This window comes from Apus apus, chromosome 2, assembly GCF_020740795.1.
Source record: "Apus apus isolate bApuApu2 chromosome 2, bApuApu2.pri.cur, whole genome shotgun sequence".
NCBI lineage: Eukaryota > Metazoa > Chordata > Aves > Apodiformes > Apodidae > Apus > Apus apus.
Window position 1 is genome coordinate 14201026 of NC_067283.1, and position 25943 is coordinate 14226968.

At 42.1% G+C, this 25943-nt stretch overlaps 1 protein-coding gene across 16 annotated transcripts in view; it reads left to right on the forward strand.

Annotated features, from left to right (window-relative positions):
* Window positions 1-706: 706 nt before the first annotated feature.
* The window catches only part of PARD3 (par-3 family cell polarity regulator), a 450732-nt gene continuing 425495 nt past the window's right edge, over window positions 707-25943 (forward strand). For 7 of the 16 annotated variants that reach the window (XM_051609190.1, XM_051609193.1, XM_051609191.1 and 4 more), the window contains exon 1: window positions 710-1121. In XM_051609190.1, the coding sequence (XP_051465150.1) occupies window positions 1002-1121 (120 nt within the window). In that variant the 5' untranslated portion in view covers window positions 710-1001. Of the gene's footprint in view, window positions 1122-25943 lie in introns of all 16 variants that reach the window. The other 9 variants (XM_051609199.1, XM_051609195.1, XM_051609192.1 and 6 more) reach the window with 3 other exon arrangements.

A 25943-nucleotide genomic window follows, 5' to 3' on the forward strand; every position in this document is an offset into this window, starting at 1 on the left:
GGCCACACTGAATGTGCAGTGAACTGTGCAACTCCATTGTCCTCAGTGAAACTCATGAAAAAATGTGAGTGGTATCTGTAAAACCCTTCGACTTCCAACAGCTTTGAGCAGGACATTGCTCAGCAGATCCACTGATGACGAACCGCTCTGTTCTGTTACGTTAAGAGGAAACCCGAAAGACCACGAAGACCCTCTGATTAGGTCTGCGTGCGATGGCCGTCCCCAAACGCCAGAAGAAGCTTTCTGTTTCCAACAGTGCACAGTCTTTCTGGTTCAATGTCTTGCTTGTCCCGTACACCCCGGAGCGGCAGCGGGCAGCACCCCGAGAAAGAGCAGCACGCAGTACCCATTCAACCCACGAATGCACCAGCCGGGGGCAACGGCTGAAGATTTTGGCAGGCTCCTCGCACCGATTCGGCCTCGGATCCCCAGCCAAGGGCCCCGGCAGCGCAGAGCAAGGCGGAGGCCGCCGCACCCCTCGGGGCTCGGTCCGGGTACCCCCGCCCCGTTCCGACCGAGCGCCGCACGTTTCGTGCTGCCGCCGGGGGCCGATCCCCGGCAGGGACCGCCGGCTGCCCCCGCCCCTCCGGCGCTGCCCAGCGCCCCGCGGAGCCGCCTGCTGCCCCCGCCCCGCCGCACCGCCCCGCGCCTCGGGAGCGGGGAGGCCGCTCCGCCACCGCCCCGCCCGCCGCCGCTGCGCGCCGGGGCAGGCGCCGAGCAGGTGGCCGCAGGCAGCGGGCAGCGCCGCGGCATGTGAGCGGCCCCCGGCTCGCCGCTCGGCCGTGCTCGCCCGGGCAGGCAGCACCGGCCCCCCTGTCCTGCACAGCTCTCCTCTCGCCGGGCCGGCCGCGGAGGCAGCGCGCCCGCAGCGGCAGCCGGCCGGGGGCTGAGCGCCGCGCCCCGCCGGGGGGCGGCCGTGGCGGAGGGCGGAGAGGAGGAGGAGGAGGAGGAGGAAGGCTGCGCGGGGCCGGAGGGACGCGGGAGCCCCCCGGCCGCGCAGGATGAAAGTCACCGTGTGCTTCGGGAGGACGCGGGTGGTCGTGCCCTGCGGGGACGGGAACATGAAAGTTTTCAGCCTGATCCAGCAAGCGGTGACCCGGTACAAGAAGGCGATCGCGAAGGTGAGGGGCGCGGGGAGAGGCATCCGCGATCAATATGGCGCTTCCCGGAGCGGGGAGGGAAGCAAGGGGGAAAGTCCGGGCTGCCCTGCCGGGACGGCGGGAGCGGGGCAGGGGCGGCCGGCGGCGGTGGAGCCCTTCGGGGAGCGTGTGCCCGGCGCCGCCGAGGGGAGCCGGGGGGGGGGCGGCGGGGCGGGGGAAGGCGGCCCCTCCGCGACGGCCAGCGCGGCTCCCCGCGGGCGCCTGGCGGGCCTCGGCCCTTTGTTCGCCGGTGCCTGGCGGCGAGGGGGGAGCCCCGGGGGTGTCGGTGCGGGGGACGCCCGAGCTCGGCCGGGAAAGGGGCGCGGGGACCGGCGGTGCCGGGTCTGCCCCGCGGCGGGGCCGAGGCGCCGCGGGCCGGGCGGGAGTCGCCGCGGAGGGCTGTAAATCCAGCCCCAGGCTTCCCGGCGTTCCAGGCCCGGCGGGGAGGGTGGTGGGAGGGGAGCCCGCACCAGGGGCGTCCGGCGGTGCCCCGCGCGTCGCCCCAACCCGCGCCGGCCCGCGGTCCTGGGCTGGAGGGGGGGGGGGGGAGGAGAGCGGCGTGGCCGTCCGCGTAGTCTCCGCGGCTGCTCCGCTCCCGGGGCGCGGTGGGGAGAAGGCTCCGCGTGTGCGTGAGGCATCGGCAGTGCCTCGGGGTGCGGGGAGCGGCGGCCCGGCCCGCAGCGGGGCTGATCCCGGTACCGCCCGCGCCGGCCTCCCTCAGCCCCATGTTGAAATCCCTGGCTGTGGGTGTGCAGGCAGTTGCACACTTGGCTTTCCCTCTGTAGGCGACTTGCTGGGCTTTGGCTTTTTCTTTCCTCTCTTTCTTTCTGTACTTCTTGTTGCTGCAAACTTTTTTGTATGCAGCTGGTTCGTTGGGACTGTGTGACCGTTGTTGGCTGCGAACTTGAGCAGCGCCCTTTCCCTTCGCTCTGCCGGATCAATCCGAGCAGGGTAGTGCACTTTTTTCCCTTAACCTTTCTGATACACTTTACACTTCTGGACCTGGAAGTTTGATTTTGGTAAATGCTGACTACTAGGTTCTTTAGAACCTGCTGTTGAAGGAATACTGAGAGCAGTGTATTGATTGAAGTGATTCCCAAGAAAAAAAAAACAAACAAAAAACTTTTTTCGGAGAGAATTCCAGTTGCTGGAAAGAGAAAAGTAACTGAAGTTCCCATCACCTCGCCACTTAGTTCCTGAATAACATGGTTTTGGAGGGGACAAACACATTCTCTCTTCTGGCTGGAAAAAGAGTAAAACAATTCACTAGGATATGGCTGTGGCTACATACCATGCTGTTATTTATATACAGCAGTTGGTGCATATGGTAGTGTACCTGCGCGTAGGAGACAGCGCCAAAAGTGCCCTTCTGTTTAAGGTAAAGCAGTGGACAGTAAAGTGTGTCCCTTGGGGGAGCACCAAATGCTTCATCAGGCCATTTTGATGAGAAGTGTTTGCAGAATTCCTTTGTCAGTGTTACAACACTGAGAAAATTAATTATTTTGATGTGTTGTGTTCCAAAACTATGGCCCTGAGTAACTTGTGGCACTGGACAGAGTCCTGGTTTTCAACTTTTAAAATGCATTAAGGGGTGGCAATTACATGTAAGCTTAATGTTAAGCCTGGTAGTGACTGCAGTAGTGAGCACAGGAGAAACACGTGCCTGTCCCAGGAAAAGTTTACATGATTGCAAATGGTGGCATTTTGTTCAGGAAACAAGTGACTTGCCTGTGGAAACACAAAAAAATGTAACTTTTATTCAAATGCGCGGATGTATTTACTAAACAAGACAATTTCCAGACTTTGGCTCCTAGTCCCCAAAACTCCTGATCCTGGGTTTAAAATGACATGATGATTTTATTTATTAGTATTTATGGGGTGGTTATGCTATACGCCACTGGTATGGACTTGAGGTAGCTGTAATTACTGAGATTGTTTCTATTCTATGGAAATACTGTGGTTGGAAACATAGTAGCGTGGTCCATGGGCTTCCTGAGAGTATTCTATACAGTTGCTGTCAACCCTTGCTTTTAGCTTATATTTACTGAAGATTTTTTGCAGTGATGTTTAGGTAGTAGGGAGGTCAATTCTCGGTGTCTCCTAAGTAAACATGTAGTGCTGTTTGCTGTGTTTGCCATAGAGTAACATAGTAATTTTATGGTTTCAAGGGCAGAATTTCATAGATGGTTGTCTTTTCATAGCAGTTAGGTGGTTTCTTTCTATGCTAGTGTAGCAAGTGAGCAAATCTTCATTTCAGAAAGAGACTAGAGGGGACAAAGTAATTCCTAAATGGAGACAATTTAAGTATGTGTGCACATATGACCATGCAATCTGACAGCTGGTATCAAGGCAACACTGAAATCTGCTTCACCACCACTGTGCTGTTACGGAAAAAAGTGTATCTGGTGGAAGACTACTTAAAATATCTGAATTAAGTTTATGGTTTACATATGTAGAGGAAAGACGGCATTTCTCATCCTGCAAGAATGTGTCTGCTGTATGCAGCAGTTCCTTCAGGAGAACGACTGGAAGCCTTCTGAGGACTGAGTTCTCAGCCCTTCCCAGATTACCTCCCGCTTTGTCATGGTTTCCAGGTTGTGATTAGGAATAAGTGGTCTGCATGGCAAGCACCTCTGATGTACCTGTGCAGATGTGGTGAGGCAGCCTGGCATTGTGCTTGCGGAGTGCCAGGAGTGAGTAACTTCAAAATCTGACTTTGGCTTGAATTTTTCTGGCTTGGTGTTATTTAGGTTGAATAGACATGGTGAGAATGGGAAAAATACTAAAGGAAAATAATGCACATACTAGTCAGATTCTTCTCTGTAAAATTTTAAGACTTAAAAAGTATCTGGGTAGCACACCTAATTACTGCAGTTAGTTCAGTATGCAATTATCTTTGATTAGGATTCGTAAATCTCAAAAAAATTGTTGTGGATTAACACTACTGTCAATACTAAGTATTTAAGTGTAGAATTAAGTAATTAATATGATAGGCTATCTTGAAGGTTGGTCTGTGTAGTGTGTATAGGGAGTATTTCTGTTCCTTTGCTTTTATTCCAAAATAAGCTTTGTGTCTGAACTGTGATGCATTTTTCTGCAAGTTGTGTTTTTGGTGAATGAACAAATGAACAATAAGAGATGTTTGAAAAGTCCATCTCGTCCAGGGCAACTGGAGTTGGCAAAAATTGATCATGCTTATTGAAACCTTGTTTGCGTGGTGGCACACTAATGATGATGCTCTGTTTACATGGCTGGACTGGTGCAGCCTCTGGCATGATTTCTGAGTGAGTGTTAAATGAATACAGTTTGGGCAGGGGCAACGGGCCTGAAAAACAGTAAGTGTGTTTCCAGACACTGCTGGTCAGGGACTTTACAGGTTTTGTGTTGATGTAGTTCTGCTTGTGGCTTCCTAGCAATTAATGTAATGATAAAAAAATGCTGTCAAGAAGGTAAGAGGGATTATGAGGGGCGGAAAGTCAGCCACATCTGACTAGTTTAACGTTAATGGCAAGAGGCGATGGGCTGCCCCAAAAGAGAGCAGACAGGAGGTGATATTATGAAATGACTGACTATAACCTGGTGTTAAAATGTGAAAAACTTTTGTAAAAAATATGTATCAAGTGACTTCTTATTAAAAAAAAAATTGATTGTGCATCCTGTAACTATGTGGTTGTAGCCAGAGACCTTTCTGACTTTCTTTGGTGACTTTTGACTGTCACCATAATCTTTGTGTGCTTCAGGTTTTTGGAGATATTGCAAACATTTCACCTTTTATCTTTTTGCAGATATGAATAAGCATGAATAGGCAATGGGTACATATAGTATATATTAATTTTTAGCATTACTGTGTTGTCTTTGAGTGATGTAAATGAGCACAGTAAAGAAGAATATGAAATAGGAAATCATAGATCTACAAGACTTGTCCAGCCTTATGTGTAACCCATCCAAGCATCTTTTGGTCTCTGTGATAGTTCAGACTGATGTCCTGCATACCACAAACTTGTGGTGATGTTCCTAGACCTGGTATATAACCCCGCTTTTCAAGTTAAGATAAATAGTTTTCCTGCTGAATCAAAAGGATTTTAGAACTCTTTTGAGACACCTTTCCCCTCCCCCTTACCAAATTCTGTGAGAGATTAAGTGTTTGGGGGAGTTTGTGGTGTGATGTGGAACAGTGCTCGAATTGTGAATTTAAAAGCTGCAGTGTGTTAATATTTGTGAAAAGAAATGGCAGTCTGCTCTTTGATAGTGTTTGAAGGCAGTTGCTGATAAGAGACCAGAACTCAAGGAAAATTGTCTGTGTCAGCAAAGGTAACAGGTGTCAAATGACTATATTCTCTTTTAATTTGTACATAGGAAACACAGGCCACACAGAACTTAAAGCTCCAGCACTTTGGTAGGTCTCATAGTTATAGTTGGAGAAGTGTGAGAGGGGAAGGTTGTAGTTTCAGTGACTGTGCAAAGCTTCTTCCTTCTGGTTTTGAATTTTTTCTCAGCGCCAGCTAACTGGGAATTCTGATTATTTGCTTAAAAGTCATATCCCAGACAGTAGATTGTCTTCCAGGTACACAGTGGTGACTTTGATACTCTTTACGTTCTGCAGAGCAAACAGTTTTGCAGTTGCTTGTGGGTGTGTCACTGAGGCATCTTTTTATGTCCTAATACACAGGGGTATGGTATGAAAATGTGCCAATTTTACTTGGGTTTTTTATTGGTCTTGGCACATTCTGTGTTCAAGCCTGGCCTCAGATTTTGGGCTGGTTCCCCCACAGTCTCCATGCAGAGATGGCTTCAGAATAGCAATTAAAACACTTATGGGCAGTAATGGCTAAATGTAGCATTAAAAAAATTATATATGTATTTTTTAGACTTACTTTTCATTTTGATATTTGCATAAACCTTGAGCCTGTTTTAAGCAGAAAGAAGTCTTGTAGACTGTTTTCAGAATGTGAGAGAACCTTGTACACTGCAAAAAGGCCCAAAAAGGAACTATAAATCCAAGAAATCCCTTTCACCCCTGCTCCTCAGTTGACTGTGGTTTACTTGTAGCTGACACTACTGGGATGAAGTCTCTGGTCTCTGCATTTAGCATTGTCTGGGTAGTATTTCAGTGATTTACCTGAGGTCAGCCAGGAGAGCCCAGATTCTCTGGAGCTGCTGGTACTTTTCATAAGCTGGCTCTTGACCTCTTTGCTGCTGTTGAGCTCCCAACAGTGGCAGTGAAACTCAGCTGACTGGCAGTGTCACTCTGCTGCAGCCTGGGGAAAGCTGTGAACACCAGTGTGGAGAGCTGCTAATTTAAGGAAGAAAAGTACTGAAATGGGTCATGGTTGCTTTGTGTTTAGAAAGCTGCTGCATGATCTTGCAGGTTTGTGAGGCTACATCTTGCCTGTACAGACTGAATTCCCTCCATTCATTACAGAAGACTTCCTATTAACTGCTTCTCGCCAACTCTTTCTGTGTTTTCAGTCAAGTTTTTCTGAAATTGTCCTCATTTGTGAGTACAGATGACTCTCACTCATTGCATGAGAAGTTGCAGGATGAAGGTAGGAATGAACCTTCGCAAAGATCGATGGTGGCAGTGGCCTCAGAGGTCCATTGTAACAGGGACTTTGTGGTCCAGCACTATTCTTGAGAGCACCTGTGGCTCGGAAGATGGGGAGCTGCCCAAGCTGAGACCTGAGCTGTACCCTGATCAGGGCTTTACTGCAGCCTCTGTCCACCAGGTCTTGCCCATGTTTAGCTATCTGTAAAACAAAGAAGGAGGCTTGACTTCAGGAGGTCCGAACTCCATGCTGGGGCTCTACCCATGTTATCTGAGCAAGCAGGATAGATGCTTTTTGAATTATCCAAGGCTAATACAGAGCTGAATTTTGTAATGCTTACTGAGAGGGACATAAAAAGTGGACAGCATGCAAGCCCTTCAGCTTTGAAGGTCTTTCCAGTAAAGAGTATGTGTGGTGCTGATGTGTGCAGCACCTGTTGTTAGCTGGGTTGGATACATCATTGCTTTCAGTTTGGCTTTAAGTGTTTTCTCAGTATTTCAGTGTTACTTAACAGTGATCGAAGTGAAGTGTCTGTTTGTGGAAGAGTGGCTTGAGAGTGATTTCCCTTTGAGCAGACTCAGTGCTTGGCTGCTGTGAGCAATTTCTATAGCTCTGAGGGGATAACTGCAGAGGAGCCTGTGAAAACGCTCAGTGCGTCAGGAGAACAGGTCCTGGAGGCAATTTGGGGTTTAGGGAGTTGCCAGCCTTTCTTCTCCTGGGCGATTGCCTTCCACCAGTGGAAAACCATCTGATTCTCATAGCTTGTTACACTTTAACTTTGGTTATAACAGACACAGATGTTTTAGTTCTGTTATAAAAACACCACTGGAAGTAACACTTTCTCAGTTGTACCAGACTATGACATCTTTTGGTTGTGGCACATTTAATCTGGTAAAATAAGATGGAGTAAATCGGGGAGAAACGCTGGTGATGTTAGTTATACATAATATGGTTCATGTAGCTTTAAAACAATTTCCTGGTTCTTCAAAGGAAAACAAATCTTTTCATCCAAATATAAATTGAATGGATAAAGCATGCAACAATGCTGAACCAACGCTTATGTATATTGAAAATAAAATGGAATTCTTCTAACATGAATCCAGAGTATAGCACAGATGTTCTCACTCAGAAATATTTTGTGAGCAGTAAGAGAATAAAAAGTGGAGCAAAAAGTATTAAAAAATTCTGAAAGATACTGTAGGGCATGTACTTTTTTTTTTTCTTCCCCTCCATTCTAATATACATTATATATTTTCCTTGTTTCTTTGAGGTAATTTTACTGTAATTGTCAGCAAGTCTGGTACTGGAAGATAGATTATAAAAACACAAAAAAACCAAACTGCCTTTGAGCTAAGTTACATAATCCAGTGGTGCACTTCAAAAAAATGAGAAAGAAAAAAGTATACAGCAGCACAGATGTGCATAGTACTTGTCAAAGTGACTAACATTGCTAGTGAAAGAGAAATCAGTAAAAATCTAACCTGAGGATGAAATGATGTTAAATTAACAGTAAACATTAGGGCTTTTTTTTTTTTCTTTTTTTCTCTCTCCAGATAATCACATTAATTTTACTTGTTGCAATGTTTTAGCAATATCAGATTTTTTTCCTACTGGTAGCATTATTTATTTTCTCAAATTGGTTCCAGATATTTTTAAAATCAGAAATAATTGTAATAAATGTTTTGCTTCACTAGTTGCTGTTCTTTTTTTAATCAGGCAGCAGGTACACGACAGTAACTTATTTCCCAATTCAGTTTCTTGTTGTAAAGTAATACACATTAATAACCTATTTAATAGTCCCAAATAAAAGGAGACGTGTATCCCTACTAAAAGTAAGACTTTTACAACATCTTGGACTAGATGTTGCGTGCCATGTCTCAGGGTCTCCAGTTGAGGGGAAGAATAATAAAGGCCAAGTGTGTTTCTGTGTGAGGTGGTGTGACTCTTGCTGCCCAGAAGCAGATGTGAGCATCCCGTGGAGCTGGGCCTTGGGAGGGGTTTCTACCAGGGACCACGGTGTGGGGCTGGAGCAGTCTGGTGTCTCCTCCTGGGTTGTTGTGTCTCCAGCTCATCAGGACTTTCATAGTAATAGAGACAGGGGTGGAAGAAGGGAAATGACTGAGGAGAAGGGTTGTTTTCTGTAGGGGAGGAAAAGGGGTGGGATGTCCATGAAGACTGTTGAAAGGAAATGCTTTTGTAGTAATGGTAAATGGATGTAACTCCTGGTAGCTTTTCCTTCACATGAGAGGGAAACAGGAGTTTTCATAGAACCAAGACAGATGAAGAAAAAATAGGTTATCTTGGTATCCTTGGAGATAAGTGGTCAGTTTAGGAAGAAGATGAAAAATTGACCCCAGTGGCACAACAGATGCCACCCAAAAAAGGCTTTCTTTCTAAAAAGAAACCTGTGAAATTTATTATAGGAAGAGACTGGTTTTTTTTTTTTGACAGTAAGCTTAGTGAAAGTCACATTTTTGGACATGCTTTCCACATTCTTTCCTGCTCAGCCTGCTGCTGATGCAGTGAGATTTTGAATCCTTTGCAGGAGGAGCGAGCTGGTACATCGTTAGCAGTTTTCTTTTTAAGTGGCCACATTTATAAGATTTTTGTTCCGGGTATGCATGTCTTTACAGACTCAGAATAGCAATTTAAAAATCTTTCTGGTGTTCATATTGTATTACTAATAAGAGAAAAAAAAAATTACGTGGGTATAAAATGTTTTACATGGAGATGGGACTTCTGGGAGTGCCTGTGTGTTTGTGTGAGCACCCACTTACGTGTGTTTATTTGTTTAAAGAAATTTAGCCACACTTACGATATGAAAAGGTAGTTTCACCTTACTCCATCTTTTTTGCATGTGCTTTCAAAGTTGTTCAGTTACTCTATCTTCCCCTTAGGCAAAGGCTACATAATGTTTTTTAGTTCTCTATTAAATGTCAGAAGCAATATCCTGCTTGTGAGAAACTTGCAGAGATACACCTCTTTGTGCATATAATGAGATGAATGACTTTGTTCCAAGTTCTCGGAGACCTTCTGAACAGGAAGGAGCAGGAGCAGAATTTCATGAAATATCGAAAAATTTACTTCTAGGGATGCTGGTGTGTCTGTGAGACCAAGTACCCTGAAAGTTTTGTTGCTGTGACAACTTAAATGACAGTTAAAAAAAACCCAAAGAATAATAAATTGGAAGCTTCAGAACCTTTAGCTTATTTAATAAACCGCTAAGTGGAATAACAAGGCTTGATTTAATTTGGTCTCTCCAAGAACCTGTTGTACCAAATGTTATTTGCATTTTTTTAAGTGTACATTTGTTTGTGCTGTCAGTTTTTTCCCCTTTGCCTTCCTGTGAAGACTGCTTGCCTGCAGCTGTGAGTGCTGGGAAGGTGGCCAGCTACCAAGTACCAAAAGAAGAAGAATTCATGTAGCTGGGCTGTGGTGGCCAGGCTGCGGTGTCCAGCCATTCCTGGTGAATGAGCCTTTGGCTTCTATGCCATATGCAGCCTATGAAGATGAAGAGGAAAGGATTTTAGCCCCCCTTGAATTTTACTCTATATTTTGGCAGTATCAGGCTGATGGAAGATTGCTAGTCTGAAGTGTTAAGCTTTGCTGAAAGTTAAAAAAATACTCTGCAATTGTAATAATTTACCCAGTTGGGAGAGTAGCAATCTACATACATCTCACTAGTTCTGCTGGATGTTTTTGCCTTTCATTATGGAGGGATGAGTGCTGGGTAAGAGGACATTAATGGTTGGATTCGATGATCTTGAAGGTCTTTTCCAACCTAAGTAATTCTGTGTGATTCTGAGTAATGCTGCTGCTTTCTGAGGGAGAAGCCTGGCTGTGGAGGTGGCTCTCCTGGGGGACAGCTGCCTGCTTCTGCCAGGCTCCTGAGGTGGGGCTTGTGGCTTGGGCAGCAGCTCAGGTTTGGGTCAAGGTGAAGGGGTATCCAAGTTAGTTGTTTATTGTTGATGAAGATGCTGCTTCTGCCACCGCACTGTACGTTGCGGATGGCTGGGAAGAGGCAAAAGGAAAAGCCTCAGCACAAGAGACTCCTTCACTGTCCTCACTCAGGCGGAGTCCTGTCTTCTGGGCATACTACAAATTCAGGGCACTGTTTCCAAATCCTATATTGAGGTGTTTTTTTTTTTTTTTCCTGCCATTAAGAATACTAACTTGAGAAGATAAGTTTGATGTTTTTTGCTCTCACTGAGTTTCTTTAACAGCAGCTTTATTGCTTTTTCTGGTTTTTCTTCAAATGAAAAATAGCACAAATAAACATGGTCTGTAATAAATCTAGAAAATTTTAAGTCTGAACTAAGAAATTTCAAGAAAAAGTGGACTGGGTGAAATAAGAGCTTTTGAAGTTGGAATTGTCTGTTAGTGTAGGCTCTGTGTTGTAAAACAGCCAGTGAATGGGGTTTTAAATGTCTATAACTGTGTATGCAAAATATTTTATGTTCATGTGCTGCTCTTTGTTTAAAGAGAAAATCTATTTTCTAGACTTAGCTAACCTGGTATAGAAAGAAAATGTTATACTTTGTATGTAAAACAGTGTATTTAACTTGTGGTTATATTAGGCAATGGAGTAGTCTCGCCCCATGCCCAGCAGTTGCTCGAGAACATAATGCTTTGGTAAACTAAAACTAGATGTTAATATGAGTGAAATGTTATTGTAATCAGTCTTATACATCTCTCCTTTATTAATATAGTTCTTTGAAGTAAATTCCTGATGACCATTTTTTTGCTTTGGCATTGCCACAAAATAGCTGGTGTTAGCTTGAAGCCCCCCTGCAAAATGGAAAGCCACAGATAATGAGTATCTGCTATGTATCTTTTGGGGTTTATAAAATATTTAGCTGAAAAGGCTCCTGGTCCTTAGCCTGTCTCTTTGGAGGTAAGGAGTTTTCTTTGCTGGTGGAATTCCCTCACTGGAGAATGGGAGCTGCCTTGTATGAAAAGCTAATTTGTGCCTAGTTAAATATTCTTTTGATATTTGAATATGAAGTAATTAGCTTGGATGTACTGCTGTTTACCTTTTAGGATCTGGAGGAGTCTAAACAAGCTGCTGAAGGGAACTGTATCATAAATCTATTTCTGAAATACTTTTTGAGGATCATATATTTCAGACTGGGACTAAATCTTCTTGTGGTGTAATTTTTCTGGTGGCCAGTGGCTGGTGGGAGAATTGCTGAGCTAAGTGATTGAGGAAAGGTTTGGACAGCGGTCTGGTGTCTTCCTGCAGGCCTGATGGGATGATCAGATAAACCCATGTGGCAATCCCCTTTCTAAAAATGCTCTCAAGGTGGCTGTGTAATTGCTTACACATGAATGTTACTCTTCTGACTTAAAAAAATATGTAGTTCTATATTTACCATAGCCATATACTGTACTTGAGCCCGATTTTTAGGAAATTGTTTTGTTCTAAATTACTTCCATTTCATAATTCAGTACCTGCTTGCTCTCATAGAGGAGCAAAATAAAAAGGTGGTTGTTTTTTTTTTTTGTTTTTTTGGGTTTTTTTCTTTGTTTTCTGTGGAAGTTATTAAACTATTTTGAATCTGTAAATCATAATAGCTGGTTTTGTAAAATAAATGTCCTGTTTTATGGGTGGTCTGTGCTTCTCTTTATTTATACCACTTACTATGTCTGTGATTAGACAGTGTGTGAATACTGCTCTAACTCTAGCTGGCTTCACAAATTGCTTCTGATTCAGTTTGTCAGTGGTGTGTTGCCTTCTGAAAGGCTTTGTTTCCAAAGTTCGATGGATGCCAAAGACATTGTAAATAGAGATCCATTTTAAGAAACAATGAGTACAATTTTTTTCTTTATCACTTTTGGAGATTAAGGTTGTGTGTGATAAAAAAAAAATAATTAAAAAAAATGTTTTAAAAGGATGCTGTACTTCATCCAGAATTTTCCTGTCACTTTTTCAATAAAATGAGTTGTTCCTTTCTGAACTTAAATGCAGAGTGTAATAATTCACTGTGTGTTTTGTGTTGTTCTGCAGCGCAAGCTACAAGCTGAGTGTCAACGTTTGACGCTCTGATGTGCAACATGGTTGGGGGTGTGTAGAGATTAGGATTTAAGAAAACAGTTGCAGTGTCTTTCGGTTCCTCTCAGAAGTTTTTCCTGATTCCTGTGGTGAAGATACAAGGAATATCTAGTTAGTTTTGCTGCACTGATACTGTTGTTTGAGAAGGGAAATGTATCTGTCAGTGCCCTGCTTTTTCAGTGTGAAATAGGAGCACAGAGTAGGAATGGGCTCCTTTTAATCACTGCTCTCCAAATGTAGCCCTGGGAAGTCCTCCTGTAGGTTTATTCCAAGTACAGATGATGGAGAATGGGGAGTGCTCACCTGAGAGCAGTGTCGTGTATCTCTGTAACTTCTTCACTGTAAGGGCCTCAATAACTGCACTTCACAACAGCACGATGTTAATTACAGTGAACAGGTACTCACATGAAGTTGTTCTGTGGTTTTTCTTAAACTGTGTCTTTGTCTTACCTTAGGAGAAAGAAAAGTACATTGCTGTACTGGTCTGTGCTGCAGCAAAGCTGCCATGCAGCCATCAGTTAATACTAACATGCAACACCCAAACTAGGAGCAAGGAGATGGCTCTCCAGTGCCTTCTCCTCTTAATTTGGTGATTTTCTTCTGTGGTTTGCCACCTTCTCCCTTCAAAAAACAAAGCCACAAACAAATGTTGTAGCATGAGTTTGTCAAGTGCATAATTAATCCTATGGAGTGTGTGAAGAAGGGAGGCACAGGAGGTTGTTGGTTGGTCCCGGACCACACAAGCTGTTGAAAGAAAGTCTGTTTCTCTTAGAAAAGTGTGGACCCCATCATGTTAAACTGCTTAATTATTTCTGTTTCTTATGTTATTTTTTTCAATTTACTCATACTGTGGTTGAAACTTCTATATAGTAATCCATTCTTGGCAGTAAGGGTGTTTATTCCAATACTGCATACTTGTTTAAATGTTGTAAGACAATGAAAGTGAAGGAAATGCTTATGTTTGACTTCAGTGTAGCCATCTAAAGTGATTTATAAGTAGTGATTATTATTTTTTTAAAGCTAAGTGATACTCAGAAGCCAGAAGGAGATCTATTTGGCTTAACTATGAGAAATTCAGATAAAGGAGAATATTGATCCATGCTAGTGGAATTTAAGTAGTTGTTTGTTTGGGTTTTCTTTTTTTCCTTATTGAAGTGTTGTGATTTTCTTTTAATACAGAAGTGTTGTAAGAAAGATGGTCTTGGACAAAAAAAATCTGATGTAGTTAGTGCTGTAATAGTGTTCAACTAATGCTGGTAAGAAAGTTTTCTGCATGTGTTCATGTTCGTTTTAGATTGATGGGGTTAATTGCCTTGGTCCCAACTTTGCTTGTAGACTGCTGTGCTTCTGATGCTGATTTAAAAGGAATTCAATCTACCAAAACTTTTTAATCCCTTCTGCATGCAGTGCTGAAGAAAGCATGTTTACCTCTTGTAGATTTAAGCTTTCATGATTATAGTGTCATGTTCAGGATCTCTATATTAAGGATAAAGAAACATGCAGAGCTGAAGTAGGGTTACAGAGAGCAAACAGAGTAGTGCTTTCTGTAGTGCATATTAATAATAATAGTCATAAGCCCTGAAAATTGGGATATTGGAATTTATAATTCCACACTAACCCAGATTTTAAAAATTACTAGTTTGTTAAGTGATAATTTATTCTTTTGTGTTTTAAAAAATATGTTACAGCAAAGCTACAATTTATTATTACCACTTTTGTTGAAGCCTTCAGGTTCTGTTAACAGCTGTCATAGTCATCATGTTACCTCCAGCATTTTGCAAAAAATGCTGCTGATGGGCTATGCAAATGGAAGCTTTTACTAAATAATTTTAGATGACATTATAACCGTTGCTCATCTTTTGCTTCTAGACTTAGTATTTTCAAGTGACTCTGTACGCCTTTGACAAACACGCTGTTATGGGGCATGAGGACATACAATGCAAAGTCATTTCTTGAAACTGGATAGCCTGAGAGATTTCAACAAAGCCTAGTAACAAACATCCCTAATAATCTACATGCATTATTTCGTGCCTCTTCCTTGTTGTGGTGTATTCCTCCTATTGTTGACATCTCTCTTCATTAGAAAGCCCCTGAGAAAATAAAAGCTACTTGCATTTAGATTTAACCATCCTGAAGTTAACAGTGCTGATCCTTAGTTTCCTTTGCTGCCTGTGGAAACAGCTATTTTTGGCCTGTTCAGTGGCATAATTGTTCCTGGATTTTTCATCAAAATTAATTCTGTTCTAGCCTTTACCAGTTTTCCTGGTGCCACTTCCGATTCTTGCAACTGATTGTTGCACAGCAACATCCCCTTCTTGTATGCCCTATGTGCACAGCAAAGGCTCTGTTTTGGGTGGTTTCCTGGTCCTCGTCCATTGTATGAATTACATAACGATGCTATGGAAAGAATAGAGAAAGTAGTACTTTAGTTGTGGTGATTTCCTCATCTGCTGTGTCCTGCAGTAGAGCAAAGAAGGGCATGGTCTGCCAGCGCTTATAAATAGTGTATAAGCTTCTCTTCTTTTACTCTGCCACACACACACATATATATAAATAGATATATTTTTAAGCTGTCTTGTAGACTGTCTTTGGGCTTCTTTTTTTTCCTGTCTAAAACTCTGGCTATTCCCTATACCAGAGCAGTAATCAAGGAATTCTGTACTGCCCTATTAATCTTGCATCCTGATTACATGATCTATTCCTTAAGGCATGCAATAACAAAAGGGGTGGCTGGTGTGCAGGAATGATTACAGCAACGTGCTTTCTGTTCAAACTCTGTGCCACACTCTTCTCAGATGCCTGAACTTGCTGTGTGAGGAGAATGCAGATGGACAGATTTTTCGGCTACCAGCACTACTGTTATGGGAATCCTGCAAATGCAACTGAGTCAGGAGTTAGAACAAAAATGTTGAGCTGTATTGAAAGCAGTTGAACTGCAATGCATGATAATGAATGAATATATGGTGGTAGGATTGTGTCAGTTCAGTTGCTTCATTTCTGTTTGCCCTGTGGATTGTAAGTGGGATATGTTTCCACATGGGGCTGTCCTGATAAAGACTTAAAAGGATATTTCTGTGTTTGTACTGTCCTAGGATATTTTTATATTGAATTTGTACACTGTTAAATAACTGTGAACTCAGGTATGTGTGTTTTCCTGTAAGCACTTTTACTAGTATTAAGGGGATGTATAGTCAGCATTTCAGCAACAAGAGACAGAAAATGCATTGGATGAGCATGTTGCCAAACAAGCTGGATATAGAAATCAATATTAGGAAAAAAAATCCCCAAATGATCAATGTGGAGGAGGGGAAGTAATTTAGTTATAAATGTAAGTAGATAATTGTCTTGCATTAATAGAACTATGTACCTTTCACTGAAGTACAAATCCTATAAAATCAGGTGTGTTCACTAGTTTACACGTTACTCAAACACGACTGCCATCTGAGTCAACCCAGCTTCTTTCTTAAGTGAAGGTGGCACATCCTGAGGATCAGAAACACTGAAGGACTCTCCTTTTTTGAATCTTACATTTCCAAATGGAAAGAGAAATGGTCTCATTTTCCTCCCTCTTTGTTTTGTGTTCTTTTTTGTTTGTTTTGTTTTTCCCCTGAAATTGATGGTGGCTGTAGAGCTAACAGGGGTAGACTGCTTTTACAAACCAAGCACGCTGCTGTACAATTGTGCTATTTGCTTGCAGCTTTTTCAGTCTAGGGCAAACTGTTCAATCTATTTTTTTACAGCACCTCCTTTTTATTACACTTGTACAGAACACGGGCTTGACTGTTAACATTCATTTGGACTGTGTACAAAAAAATAAATAGGAACCATCCCAGCTCTATCAGCCACTGAAATACCTTTATCTTCTTTTCTGTTTTAAAAAGCCAGTTTACTTTTTTTCCCCATATCTCATCTGTAAAGAATAAAATCTTTGCAAACATCCTACAGTTTGTGCTGTGTGAGTGGATTGAGAAAATAGGCTGCTGTGTGTCTAGAATTTGATATTTACATATAAAATCTGAAAGATAGAGCATCTGAAAGAGAAAACAAAACCACTTTCAAGTCCTGGGGTAAGCAAATACGGGACCAATCCCTTATAGGAGAATGGTTGTTCTATTGTGGCATGTTACGTGATCAGGGTCACATTTGATTAGAAACTCAGTAGAAATACCCTGAAATCAGCAGAATTGTGTCCAGACAGAGGGATATGCCAGTAAAGCTGTCAAATTCTACAGTTAAACTCTTAATGGTATGCATTTAGCATTACATGACTTGCAGTTGCTTTGGCCAACGTCCCTGCAGTTGGATTCACATCATGAAATCTGTGCCATGCAACTCCCCCCTGTGAGCAGTAGTGGTCTTGATCCCAGAGGTGACCCCATGCAGTTCCCAGTTCTGACCAAGGCCAGTTCTTTGGGTGTGGCTGAATCACTGTAGATTACTGGTGTGCAGAGGCAGCAGGCAAAGGGGATGGGAAGGAGAGACAGAAGGATGAATTTGTACTACGCCTGCTCTTTGGAGGTGGTGAGTGTCGCTGATGTCACTTGCTTGGGTTGCTCTGCAGTAAATCCTATGGAGGGAGGTGCCACATGGGGGATTGTGACATCCAAGACCAGAGAGGACCTTATGCTGTGTTAGCCTGACCATGTGTCATTACTGTTCCTGGAGTCCCTGGGAGGGGATGTGCCTGAGAGAGTGAGAGCCCTTCCTGGTTGCCTGTCAAAGAAGTTCCGTAGAGATGGCTCTGCTGTAGTTTGAAAGACCTCTACTGAAGCTAAAGCCAAGACATTTCTGGGTAGATGCCCAGTTGAGTGATTTTCTTGCTACTGAGAATAGGCAGTATATTCTCAGTCTGTTTTCAGCCTTGTACCATGTTGAAGCCAGAATGGGTGGGTCTTTGATCTTCAGGACTGGATTCTGTTTGAACTTTTCTGAAGGTTCCCATGAATCAAATTCTTCAATGCCTGTGGATACTTGCAGGTTCTGTCATGATGTTAATCTTTTCTGGATGAAAAGTTTCAACCAAACATCATCAATATGGAAAGCTGAAGAGAAAAAGGGTAATGCTGTAAGAGACTGCATTTGGTCTTGCAATGGTTTCTCTTCAGATGCAGTCTCACTATCTTTATTTAGGTTCTGGATAATCACAGGATTGAATTTCACTGGATTTCAGTTACAGGAACAGAGTCCGTCATTAACGAGTAAAGTAAATGGTCCTGAGGTTCAGGTTACCAATGGTTTCAGAAGTTACTGAAGTGACTGCTTAATTTTTGTTCAAGGATTGAAGTTTTATGGGCTTTTATTAACTGTATATATATATTTTTAATTGTCGCTCTTGCATTTGCACACACATACGAAGGCCCTACTGAGGTACAGTTTTGTTGCTGTCATAACCAGGAACAATCCCATTAGTGTAGAATCCATAGGACAGCTACCTCCTTTCTAGAGAAAGAAATCCAAAATTTTATAAACTAGTAATTTTTCTTCTAAATTTTATTTTCTGCTGTACTGCTGAATGAGCAATGCATTTGCTTTCTGCAGTGCCCTCTGCCTTCACAGCTTCGTGCTTATAAATCTTAAAACTCTTGTAGAGAAGCCTGTTCACTGGTGAATGGAGTCAGTGATTCAGATAGCTGTTTTGCAGGGGCAAAAGAAAAAACAGCAAATCTAAGTTTGATTTTGTGGTATTTGGCAATCAGCTTTCATGCAAGAAAAGAACCTTTTTTAGCATTCATAAGCATGGGTGTCTCTAGGCTCTCACAAATGTGCAACACTTGCTGCTTTAGCAATACGTGACTCTTGAGCAAGTGGGATGGAGAACAGAGCCAGCTGGCCCTGAGTTTGGGATGAGAGATCTAAGAAGTCACAGGTCTTGTAACTCTACGTGCTCAAGAGTCAGTCCAGTGGTTACTGTAGCACATTTATCCATTTTGAAGTTTAGATTTAGGATAATGAGCAATGAGTTCTTAAGATTTGTGTTGGTGTAGCCTTGTGTATTGACAGCTGTCCTTCAGTACAAGCCACTTCAGATACACAAGTTGCCCTCACTCGTTTGCTTTACAAAAGTGCTGTAGTAATTGTAATAGAGTAAACTTTTGAGATACTTGTTTATAATCAAGTACTGACATATCTCATGCTCTTTACTGGATATATATATTCCTCTCCTGCCCATCCCTCCTCCCCCTATAGTGTATGATTTAGGTTAAGAATTGTCGATTTGCAGCAGTAAACATGGTTCTGAAGACTAAGCAAAATTTTGTTTGAATATGAGGCATCTTATGTTTCCTGGACTGAGTCTTGTTAGAGACTCCTCCTGCTATTGCTGTTTCACAAAATTAATATTGATTCAATTAATATTTATTTCCCCAAAAGCCAGTATTTTAAAATAATAATAAAAACCCCAAAACTTTCCTATCCTGTGATGCCTAGTTTCTATTTCTTTTTCTTCATTTTTTTTTTTTTAAATGAAATGATGCCAGACACCTGGTGAGCACTCAGCACTTACGTAATACAAAAATGTGAATCATTGTGAAAGAAACCAAAGTCAGTGTCATTGCTGAGGGTAAGTGCACTCCTGGTTAAAGGTGTATCTTTGCAATTGGATGCCAACAATAAATGAATTAGCGAATCAGCTAGCATGATAAATGAGTTAGCCAGCCCTGGTCGGGTGAGTGAGTATGTATGTGGACTCTGAGCAAAAGAGGGCTCTGTTGAAGCTGCAGATGTCTACTGAGATAATATGTTGAACTTACATACTCATACTGAGGAGGCAGTGTGTATCAGGGTGGCCATGAGAAGGAACCAAAAAGTCACGTTGACTCTAACATGGAAAATAAAGATATTCAATTTTTCTTTGGAAAGGCTCGTACTTGTCAGGATTTAGCCATAGAGAGTTATGCCACTATTAGGTCTAATGTTAGAGTGTGTGAGAGCTGTTGCACATCACTAGATGTGTACACTGCTGTCACCAAATTCCTTAGCCATTTTTCGTATTTCATACTGAGAACTAGAAGCCAAGTTGGAAGAGTTACCTGGATTTGTCTTGGTAGCTGTCAGCTTCTCTTGGGTAGTTTAGGATACTTTTGTAGCAGTTTCTTTGAATGGCTTTGCTGTACAGCAGCTCTGCACAACGCTCTAACTGCAGCTCTTTTTTTTTCATTGATGTTACAAATAAATATCCTCAGGCAGAAAGGATTTCTCTTTACTTTCTTCACCCCAGCTAAGCCTGATGTGTATAGAGCAGTGCTCATGTAGCCTAACTGTTAATGTACAAGTTTGATGTCTACAGCTGGTGTGGACACCACAGGCTCTGTCTAGAGACAATGCAGAGAAATAACATAATTTTAAGATGCAGTTTACCTTGTCCTGAAGTAGCCATGTGAAATAGCTCAGTTATTTAGCCAGTGCACACTGTCCAAGTTGCCCCAATGGTCCTGTCCATTACATACAGGATGGGATCCATCTTCTTTTCATAGGTCCCTCTTTACACCAGCATGTGAGCTTGCTGAGTGGCTGCTCGCTGTTTGTAAATCTAAGCATATACTTGGAGAAAACCAAAGCTACTGTCCAAAATTCTCTGCTGCTAGCTTATTGTGTGGCCATAGGTAGAGTGCATTTTTACTTTGAGGAAAAATATTTGCACCTTGCAGGACAATTTGAGGGCTGGATGATGTCTGTATGATACTGTACTTCTCAACTCATTGCTGAAGTGCAGACTTCTCTCTGCTCTGGGGAGTACTCAATTCCATGGAGATGAACCCTGCTGAGAAATGCTTCTTTGCTTCTGTTCTTGGTAGGAGGGATGAGGACATAAGAGGCACATAAGAATATTTCAACCTGTTCATATCTATCACTGAGGTGTTTTTTTTTTTTTCACTTTGGTGCTTCCTATTAGATAAAACTTTACACTGACTTTTTACAAATGGTAGAGGACATTATTTTATATTACTCATTTCAACCAAATAATGGACCGAGCTGAAATGTTTTTCAGCATCTGCATCCCTCTGCTTTCCACAACTTTGAAACCAGATAGGTAAGTGGAGATGGGCTAGAGTCAAATGGGTTTTACACGTGCCTTATTCTTACCTATGAGGTGTGATGAATAAATATTGAGAGCTCTGAAGAAGAGTTCAAGAGAAGCACCAGGGTTGTATAACCACTTCTGTGTAGTGAAAAGTGGTGTCAGTCAGATACATAGGCATGTTGCAGCAGATCTAGAAGCTGTTTGAAGAGAAATCGGGGCAATTGTTCCTTCTAATGTAAACATTTTGTAACTCTAATTAAAAGGTATAAGAAGAAAACAGTTGTTCTTGCAAGTATGGAGTTATATAGTGTGTTGGGGAAAACAAACCGTATTGTTTTGCAATTTATATAATGTAATTTAAAAAATAAAGGTGTTCTTAGTGGAATGCCTTTATGAATGTAGTCAGTGTCAGGTAATCCTAATCTACAGGCAACTTGTTACAAAGAAAAGCAGATCCATGAAGTTGCAGGCTGTTACCTGCCCCTTTTTGGAGAAAAGTTGAAGCTAATGGCTTGGCAGTGTTGGTAAATTTGGTAGTAAAACATTTTATAGTTCTTGATAAGAGTTTATGAAGGAAATCTTTCATTATATCCATAATGTCTTGGCATAAATACTATCACACACAGTCAAGTTGTCACCGTATGCTGAATTCAAAAGCACTGGGAAGTGAACTATTCATTTGCAGTCTTGAAGTGTAATGTTTCCAGTTCAGGATGGACATGCATTGGGAATTTTGTATTACTGCTGTCGATAGTCTAGAACTGAGATTTTTATAATCTCATTGTTTTAATATTTATTGCTTGTCATTGCTTAGCAAAATGCTGAGATTTTTTTCAGGGATATGAACCTTTCCAAGGTCTTACCCTTTCCAAGCCTGCAGTTTACAAAATTTGAACTAACAGAGCTACATTGTGTTTTAAGTTACAGAATCTGGAAGGTGTAGATTTGTGTTGGTTGCTTTGCAAGCCATGTCTTCATTTGTGCGAGCAGTGACAGACTCTGCTGCAACCTGATGCTTGTTTGCCTAGTGATCATAAAATCCCGTTAGAAAGCCTTTTTAAAAATTTTATTATTTTTTAATAGTTAAGAAAATCCCCACAAAACCCACTGGTTACTGGTGTGACTATCAGGGAGTTTTCTCTTGTTTTCTGCACTGCTTCTCACTGTAAGCCTTTGTAATCTCCCCCTGTGTATCACTGGTTTATTATTATTTTTCCTAGTGTGGGTCTTTACCCAGGGTTTTTCCCTGGTGGGTTTAAGTCTGTGTTTGTTGAGTTAGCAGATGAAGCATGTGTGCTGGTGGGCTCTGAGCACTTGGGAACACAGATGCTATTTTACAGCAGTTCTGCTCCTCAGTGCAGAGAGACAGTCCCTGTGGTCTTTACCTTTCCTCCTCAGTTTCCATTTGGCTTTGTAATCCTGCTCTGTCCTGTTGAATGCTGATGTTTATAGTGGCATGTGCTGAAATTAATTTAAAATATTGTTACTGTAGTCAGTTACATGCATGAATTACTGAAATTTATATATGGTATTGTTGCTGTGAAGCCAGAGGAGCTGCTTACATCATGCTGACAGCATGGATTTTTGAACTCAGAGCTGTTTGTGTTCTTAAAAAGAGATGTTTCATAGCTGCAAGATCTCGTTTCTGTGGATCCATCAAATAACAGTGCCAAACTAAAGGTGACAAGTCTGAATTTATAGCATTTTCTTCTGAGTAGCACGAACAACTACAAAATACCATGAATGGCAATTCCTGCAGAACACTAAATCTTGATGTATGGAGTTAGTGATCAGGTGCTAGAGAACCCCTTGGTATGGCTCGGTGCTGTTAAAGGGTGAAAGATGGTTTGCCATCTGCAGTGATCTGTGAAACAGTCTGGGTGGCATATTGGGTATTCAAGGTAAAAACCAAGCACCTTGCCAGTGCATAAAACTTGCCTAGTCAGGCCTGAAAGTTCACACCAGGTAAATCCGAAAATTCTGAGTTTAATGCTTCCTTGAAGTTTTTTAATTTCTCAGTTTATTCACTGAAGACATTTGCACAAATTTGAGGTTCTTAGAACTCCTCCTTTGCCAACGTTTCCAGGTTGATACAAGTGGGCTTTGAAAGTCTTCAAGTTGATAGGGATTTGAAATGAAGTATTTAAATTAGCAACTCCCAGCCTTAAAATGGACTCCTCTAAAATCTTTTATGTTGTGCATGGGGAATGTTCAACATAGAATTTATTATGAATTATTTAGGATGTCTCCATTCATTATGTGCTGGTATGTGAATGAAAAGGGTACTGCTATCTAGCATTGTAAGAATACAAACTAGTGTCAGCACTGGCCAGAAGAAGGAATTCTTCCTTCCAGGAAAAATTTATTAAATGTGTGTCTTTCAATTACATTGCATTTAGTTGTTCCTTATTTTAATGTAAGTTTTAAAATATTATGGGGGGCAAAATGACATGAGGATACTCCAAAACTGTTAGGAGGAATTGTATGATTAATCAAGAAGGTCAGTGTACAGTTGCCTGCCATGATCATACGCTTCGGCTTTCTCGCTTCCACCGTTTCCTCTTAATTTGCAGTGGTCCTCTGTCCTCTTGGCCCTCTAGCCTGGGTTTTGAACTGTTTAAGAACAATTATAAGAACTACCATTACTTTGTAAAATGAAGTATACTTTCAGAACTGTTAAGTAGCTGGGGTGGAGGAATCCTCCAACTTTTAGAGTTTTGGTGGGATTTTTTGGATGCCATCACTGACAGCGAAATCAGTAGCAGGTCCAGCTTTATGCATTTGTAATCCTAAAGGTGGTTTTTTTTTAATCTTGAAACATGAAATGTGTTGATTTGCACCTCCACCAGCAGCCTGTTGCAGGTCAAGATGCTGAGTCTTGTAAAAGCAGCACCACTTCCCTCCTTGATACAAGGGAAATGGTGAGGGAAGCTGCGCATGGCTCTCTTCGTAGGGACATTTCTGCAGGAAGTGGACAGTCTTCTGCTGAGAATGGGTTGAAACCAAAACAGAGTTTGTTTTGGCATGAGATAAGCAAGTGGTCGCTCTAGGAAAAGCTTTGGAAGATGTTAGCAGTGGCAGGAATGGAGAAGAACCTGATCAGCAAGTAGGAGTAGGATGTTGTAGCTAGAGGCAGAGAATAATAAGGCCAAGAAGGATAATGATCCCTCTGGTAAAGCCTGTACTGAACAGGGAAGAAGGCTCAGTTACGGCCCTGCCAGCAATGCTTTGAAGTGGACCAGAAACTCCTGTAGCCTTTGGATAAAATTTGTGAGAAAAAAAAATGTTGTGAAAGATCTTTTTTTCTTTTGCTTTAAAGGTCATTGTACAGGGCTGGGGGAAGGGAGAGCAGCATGCGTGCAAGGAGCAGGACCAAGGAAGCATTGTGCTGTGTATGGAAAAAAAATGACAGCAAACAGGAAGGGAAATGTTTGAAAATTCATGTTTGTGTGGACCGTGGGAGAGCTGGAGGAAGGTGACAGTTGCCCAAGTGTACACCAGGGTGACTTGGAGTTAAAGTCAACATTTGGTCAATTTCACATCCTTCTTGAGCTTGTGAAGGGGTTGCTGTGCCGATGCTGTGGATAACTCAAAAAACCCCTGCGCAAGCCAGAGAGCCCACTCCTACTAAGCAAGACTATGATTCCCAGCTTTTTGTTTAATTTGGTTCATGTTCCTGTAGTTGGGGCATTAATAACAGCAAATGCATGCAGGTAACCTCTTTCTATATTTAAATAATTGCACAGGTTTTTTTTCCTCCCCTATGTAATAGGAATGTTTCATACATTCCTATTCTGCACAAAGGGAAGCCTGGGGCTGCAGGACTTTGGGACTCTATTTTAAATACTCTGCAACTAGAGATCCTAGTGAAATCAGTTGGGGGAATATGTAAAGGTTTTTCCAAGTCTGAGCTGTGAGTTATAATCCATAATTATTTTAAGAAACTTTGTACCTGGAGTAAGCATTCCTGCTCTTTGACCATTACCATCTTCTGCCTCTCTGCAGCACAGAAGCTATTAGGCCAAACAACCACCCTCCCCTGCTCACCCCCCAGTCATTTATGCAAGTCTGCTCTGTTACAAATTATTGGCATGTTCTCCAGTTAATTCTTTGATGACAACAAAAAGAAGCTTGTATCTCATTTCAGTAGACAGCATATTTCCTGGGCTGAATGTCTCATTGCTTTTGCATTGCTGCATTGGCTTGGCTTCCGTGATCCCTGATTCTTACTTTGTAAATCAATTTTAAAAATAAAAATAAAATAATGAAGGACAGAGACAAAATGTTTTGTTCTGTGACAGGCATTATGTTATGTAAATGTTACAGCTGAGGAGGACTGGAGATGTCTGCTTTTAAGGAAGGAGCAGAAGAATTCAAAATAGAACTGGTTTAAAGGATAATAAGTATGACCTATGTTAAACCAAGTAAAGTAGAAGATGAGCTTGTCTGCTTAGAGAAGGGGATGCCTTTACAATGATGATAGCAAACTGTTTACAAGCCTTGAATTTGAGTGGTGGTGATTTTACTGAAGTTTAGTTACTCAACACACACCTTTGGTTTTGCTGTTGAGCTACTGCAGCAGGGAGGGATGGGCTGGAGTCTCAGTGTTAAGCAAGACAGGGATAGTGCAGTGAAGGAGGAACAGAAGGACCTGAGCTAAGTGAATCTGCTAATCTTTAATTGTGTCTCTGTGCTGTGTCAGAATGTGAAAGTCCTGCTCTATTTGAGAAATGCTGTTTTTCTTAATGATGTGACCAAACTACTACACAGACTCTGGAGCAGAAGGTGGTAGGGTACATAGATATTGATGTTTTTTATCTTTAACTTTCTGAGCTCTATCTGTATGAGGTGAGCTCTGTCTCTGACTAAAATACCTAGAGGTGCAGGATGAGACAGTGAAAAACCAGACTCTTTCACTGGAGTTAGTTCATGCTGCTGCCTTTCAGCCTCAAAAAAGGGCATAAAAACGTGTCATTTCTGGATCTGCAAATAGGTCTGGTGTGATGTAAAAGTCTCATATTTTTGCTGGTGGGTTGGTACCCACCTCTGCTGCCCAGGCCTGGTAGCATGACTGCCCCTCTCAAAGGGAAGAGATGGGGTTTCATTGTGTTGCTCCACTGAAGTGCCTACAACAGTGTCCCAAAGGCAGGGGCTCTTCTCATCTATCTAAAGCTATCATGCTTTAT